This window comes from Heteronotia binoei, chromosome 13 (assembly GCF_032191835.1).
Source record: "Heteronotia binoei isolate CCM8104 ecotype False Entrance Well chromosome 13, APGP_CSIRO_Hbin_v1, whole genome shotgun sequence".
NCBI classification, from domain to species: Eukaryota; Metazoa; Chordata; class Lepidosauria; order Squamata; family Gekkonidae; genus Heteronotia; species Heteronotia binoei.
Window position 1 is genome coordinate 18,198,058 of NC_083235.1, and position 5,796 is coordinate 18,203,853.

Consider the following 5,796-nt stretch of genomic DNA (forward strand, 5'->3'; position numbering starts at 1 on the left):
AGAGTTTAAAGGGCCTACGATAAGGTCCAGAAAGACTGGCTAAATTAGGAGGACATGGCCTAATATGCAGAGGAGCTCCTGCTAGAAAAAGAGCCCTGCTTAAATCTAAATTGCAACTGAAATTTTATTTTTAAAGAGAACCCAAACTTGATTGACTCCCTAGAACCACACAACTGCTGTGAGATATATCACTTTTAAAATAAGGGAGAACCTAATTTGACTCAGAACTGTGATGGAAGACCTTCCTTCCATGCCACCAATTTCTTAAGGCAAAATATCTCCCTGCATTTTTCAGCTGGGGTTACCAGCAGTGAAGAAACAAGAATGGCTGCACCAGAAGGCAGAAAGAATGCAGAACAGATGCAAGGTGAATTTTTTTTATTATTAAAAATATTTATTAAGGTGGAAACTGGATAACTTTGGAAACGATCCCCTGACAAAGTGAATTGTGAAACATGTAGAACTAGTAGAACTTAATATTTTTTCCAGTAGTGCTTAATCCAGTAGAACTTAATCAATATTTTTTCACCTTGCACCTGTTCTTCAAGATCCTTTCAGCTGGGGCTACCCATGCCTGGCTATTTTTTAAAAAAGTATCATCTAATTTGACTCCCGCTCTACATGCATTAGCGGCCCCGTGGCGCAGAGTGGTAAAGCAGCAGTACTGCTGTACTGTGGTCTTAACTCTCTGCTCACGACCTGAGATCAATTCCAGCGGAAGCTGGATTCAGGCAGCCGGTCCAAGGTCGACTCAGCCTTCCATCCTTCCGAGGTTGGTAAAATGAGTACCCAGCTTGCTGGGGGGGGAAGCGTAAAAGACTGGGGAAGGTAATGGCAAACCACCGTGTAAAAAGTCTGCTGTGAAAACGTTGTGAAAGCAACATCACCCCAGAGTCGGGAACGACTGGTGCTTGCACAGGGGACATCTCCTTTTCCCCTTTTCCTACATTCATTAAGTCTACTTAAGTCAACATTCAATTATTATTTTTTCTTCTGCGCTTGAAACAGAATTAACTTAATCAGACTGCAACACAGAATAACAATTTTATTCACCCTCAATGAAAAATGTTGTATGATTTTCTTCAATGATGAGATCGCAGAGGCAACAAAGAGCACATATAAACATTGTCCTAATATTGTACAAATTAAACTATTTGATCACTGACAAACACTCAAAATAAAAAGTGACAAGTATTTGAAACAAATTACTCAGTTTCATCTGAAAACAGATCTCTTTCCCACTGCAATTTAATTTCTTCTTTGAAATAAGCTCACTTTCTCCAGAGTTGCAGATAACTGTGGGTAAAATCAAATTCATTTAGTAAAGTATGGTAAGTTGTGAACTGGACCAATTGGTGTGGTTGAGATTGAAAGGCATACAATATGCATTGTGTGCATATTCAGTCCACTCTGGGTCCAATTCCACTCTGGGTCCAAGATATTTATCTGAATGTCCATTTGGACATTTAATCAAAGGATGCACTGACATGTTTACAAGATGGAATTTCATACAGATATTACTATGATTCTCCATTTCCCTTCTACAGGAAACATGGAAGACTGGGATAATGGAACCACTGTGACTGAGTTTGTACTCATGGGCTTTCCCAGACAGGTTTGACTACATCAGGGTGTGTGTCCTAATATGCAAAGGAGTTCCTGCTACAAAAAAAGTCCTGCATTCGGTCATACTGAGAGACCTAAAGTTACCCCAAGCCAGGAATATTTTTGCAAGATTTCTCCAACTTTTAAATATCATTCAAGTGAGTCAAAGTTTATTATGGGTTATGAGCTGTACAAAATCAGAACCCCCCCCCCCCAATATTAATTAGTTACATCAAATCTCTACATATATAATTCTTCCTAGAATATCTAATAATATAAGGGTTTACTCAGATTCTGAGTAAATTATACACAAGATATTATCTTGGCCCATATTTTCATTGAAGATAGCAGAAATTTAGCTACAGATAGAGTAATTCTTTGGTCAATACAATAATCCTTTGGTTAGAGCATCTGCTCAAAGAATATGAATATTGACGTGGAATCGCTGGAGCTAAATTGAATAGGCATAAAGACATTTGGTGGGCTGTAGCTGAAGTTTATTGAAAATCAGTATCCTTCATACAGTCATTGATTGCTAAAATAGCTACACTTTGCACAACTGAATTTTTTTAAAGCAAGGGAAAGACCCAATATGGTGAATTTCTCCTCTATTGGGTTAAGTTGATATAGTATCAGAATTAGATATTAGGCTACTAGAAAATTGATTCTTTTGTTGATGAACAAAAGTCAGATTCTGATTATAAATGCTTAGTAGCCAGGCCAAATTTACCAGTGGTGTGATATCTATTTTACCTTTGGTTTGTAATGACTTATGGCTAAATACAAATAAATGCTTTCACCAGGGCAACCAAGGTCATAAAATTGCAGAGTGTCCCAGGGTCTTATCTTCTATTATGTATAGTTATCAAAAACCAAATAGTCCTCTAACACAAATATTGAGACAGTTTCTCTTTGCAGTAAAAAAAAAAAAACCCTTTCAAGCATGTGCACTTTCATCAATAATAAAACTAAAAATGAGAAAATAATAAATTCCTCATCCATTTAGCTTGGCTTGGCTTCAGGGGGTATGATCTAATATGCAAATTAGACCCTGATGGGCTTTTTCTACCAAAAAAAAGCCTGTGTGGAAACAATGGTGATGTGGAGGTGTGGCCTAATATGCCAATGAGTTCCTGCTGGGCCTTTTCTACAAAAAAGTCCTGCTCTCAATAGATCATGATTCTACATACCAATGGTTATCCATATTTGTTTATTTATTAAAACATTTATATCTTGACTTTGTTCTTGGTTCAAGGTGGCTTACAATGGTTCACGAAACATCCACAGGTATCATTGCTTTCATTGCATCACTGAAGACAACTTTGTTTCGGCTCAACTACCTGTGAATATCTGCCAACATACGCACTTACTTCTTCTTGGAGCCCATGTACTCCTCTCCCAAAGTGTGCCTTTCCTGTATTAAAAAGCACAGTCCCAGCTATCCTCTCCTTAATGGGAGAAGGAAGTGTTTTGGAGGAACCCAAAAGCGTCCTCCAATCAGGTCTGTGGTATTGTTCTTCCTCCTCACCCTCACTCATTCAGTTGCTCCCAGGACTGCAAAGTTTTATACTCTGTGATCAGTGAACAAAAATAGCATTCTCATAAGAAGAGGGTTTAATCTAGTTGCCTGGCCTTAAGGAATGAAAATGATATCCTAAAGACCAAATGGATATGTCACCCCAGCCTCTGCTCATTTCAGTCACCAAAACTCTCTTCTACAAGTTTATCCTTTGAGCAACTGAATAACCTTTGAGTTTGGTCTACCGTAGAGGTTACCTAACAGCCAGTTTGTTGTTGCATCAGCCCCAGGCTTGTTTGTTTTGCTCTAAGGAGACCTGCCATGATGAAGCCAAAGATTCATAAGCCACTAGAGAATACAGCGAATTTAGAAATCAAACCTGGTTGTAGATGACTGGAAGAGATGCCTGGATATAGTGAAGCAGAGTCCAGTTCTGAGATTTATCTCTTGAAAGGAGCCATGTAGATATTCCTGTTTAGGATTCTAGTGGGTTTTTTTTTAAGGTACTGTGTCTTCTATCACCCATTACATTTCCTTTCTTGGACAGATTTTGCTGAAAGATAAATTAATTGAATCATCTTCAAGGCTGAGAAGAACAGGGCTCTTTCTTGACCCCCATCCCAGTACTTATGTTGTATGTCTCACAAAGGATCGGACATACAGATCTTCTATTAGTAGTATTATCTGCTTTGGGCTTTTCAAATACCCAAAGCTGGTTCAAGCCAGTATTTTAACAAGTCTTTCAATACAAACATCCCCAGTCTGTTACCATACAGAGTGCTGCCAACTGTTCATGCAAGACGACTGAAATTGCTGCTCTTTTTGTGAACACAGACTTTATACAATCATATGAGATTCTCAACTCAAGAGTATTTATGCCATTAAAGGTTCTGAATCTGAATCAGAGCAGGAGGAAACGGGTATAGTAAGCAAGGTAAGTTTAATTTTTTAGTCTTATCTGCAGAAAGTAAACCATTGCAAAGCAAAGTTTATTTTCAATGATTTACAATTATTGCTATACATTTTGTTCTACAGTTTTCAACAAGATGTTATTTAGCGGCTGACATACAATAATGTGATGCAGGGGTATGTATGAATCAAGGCCCAGAGAGAACTCAGTTCAATCCTCAGTCTGACCTCACCCATGCAGTTATTGTGAGAATGAAATGAGGGAGTAGAAAACTATGTGTGTTATTCTAAATGCCTTGGAAGAATCGATGTCTAGAAACATAGTAGGTAGATATACTTCAAGGTCAACTTACTTTTCAAGGACAATTGCTGATGTTCCACAAATGGACTTCTGTTGCCTTTTCCTAACATTTCACTGGCCTTCTCTGATCTATTGTGCCACTATCTGAACCACAATTCAGAAATCCAGAGAATATCCAAGATGTGCTGTGTCCCAAGAAGTATGTTTCTATTTCTTTTACAGGGAACAAAACAGGAAAGGACCATATGGGGGATAGCAACACGACCGACGTGAACGAGTTCATCTTGCTTGGGATTTCCGATCACCCCAGGGCTCAGATGGTGATGTTTGTGGTTTTTCTCATCTTCTACCTCCTCACACTATTCGGTAACAGCCTTCTCATTGCCCTAATCATTCTGAGTCCCCTTCTTCACACACCGATGTATTTCTTTCTTTGCAACCTCTCCTTCTTGGACATGTTCTACACCACCTGCAGCATTCCTCAGATGCTGATTAACTGTTTCTTCCGCCGACCCACCATATCCTATACCCGATGCATAATTGGGATGTATGTCAGTCTCCTTCTCGGCATAGCAGAGTGTTTCTTGCTGGCTGTCATGGCGTATGACCGCTTTACCGCCATATGCAACCCTTTGCATTACACCGTCATAATGAGTTGGAAGGTGTGTATCCAGTTGGCCGCCTTGTCTTGGGGCAGTGCCACTGTGATTGCTCTGATGCCTCGGCTGCTTCAACCCACTCAGTTTTGTGGCCACAACATCATCAACCACTTCACTTGTGAGCTTCAGGCGTTCTTCAAGCTGGCTTGCTCAGATACACATGTGGTTGAGATTGTCATCATGACCAACAGCTTTATTGTCCTTGTTGTGCCCTTCAGTTTCATCTTGGTGACCTATGGGCGCATTGCCCAGGCTGTGATGCGCATGCACTCAGCCAAGGGACGAGGCAAGGCTTTTTCAACCTGTGGGTCCCATATGGTGGTGGTCAGCATCTTCTATGGATCAGCCCTCTCCATGTACTTGCGGCCTCAAAGCAAAACCATCTCTGACCTTGACAAAATTGTCTCCCTGTTTTATGGAGTGGTGACCCCAATGCTCAACCCTTTGATTTACAGCCTTAGAAATAAAGATGTGAAAGGAGCCTTTTGGAGAGTGCTTGGGAAGAAAATGCCTGAATGAAGGATTTGCCCACCTCTCTGTCCAGTCATCCCCTCCACAATAAAACACTTTCCTTCATTTCCCCTTTTTCCTTTTCCTCTTTTCTTTTGTCAATCAAATTTTCTACTTTGTTTCGTCAAACCTTTCTTTATTTTCCCACCCATCTTTCTTTTCTTCCAAATCACAGAAATTAGGACCACTCCTGAAAGCTGTACTGGTTTTACAAAATCTAGTTTACTTATTAGAAAAATATTAGATGATTTTTCACTTTTGAAAATGTGCTCGGACTGCCCTACAAGTAGGGA

General features: G+C 39.8%; 1 protein-coding gene across 1 annotated transcript; it reads left to right on the plus strand.

The window, feature by feature from the left end:
• Positions 1-4,568: 4,568 nt before the first annotated feature.
• LOC132581318 (olfactory receptor 13H1-like) lies at positions 4,569-5,512 on the plus strand. Its single transcript, XM_060252508.1, has one exon. It carries the CDS (start codon positions 4,580-4,582, stop codon positions 5,510-5,512), a length of 933 nt encoding a protein of 310 aa, XP_060108491.1. The 5' UTR covers positions 4,569-4,579.
• The last annotated feature ends 284 nt before the right edge of the window (positions 5,513-5,796 follow it).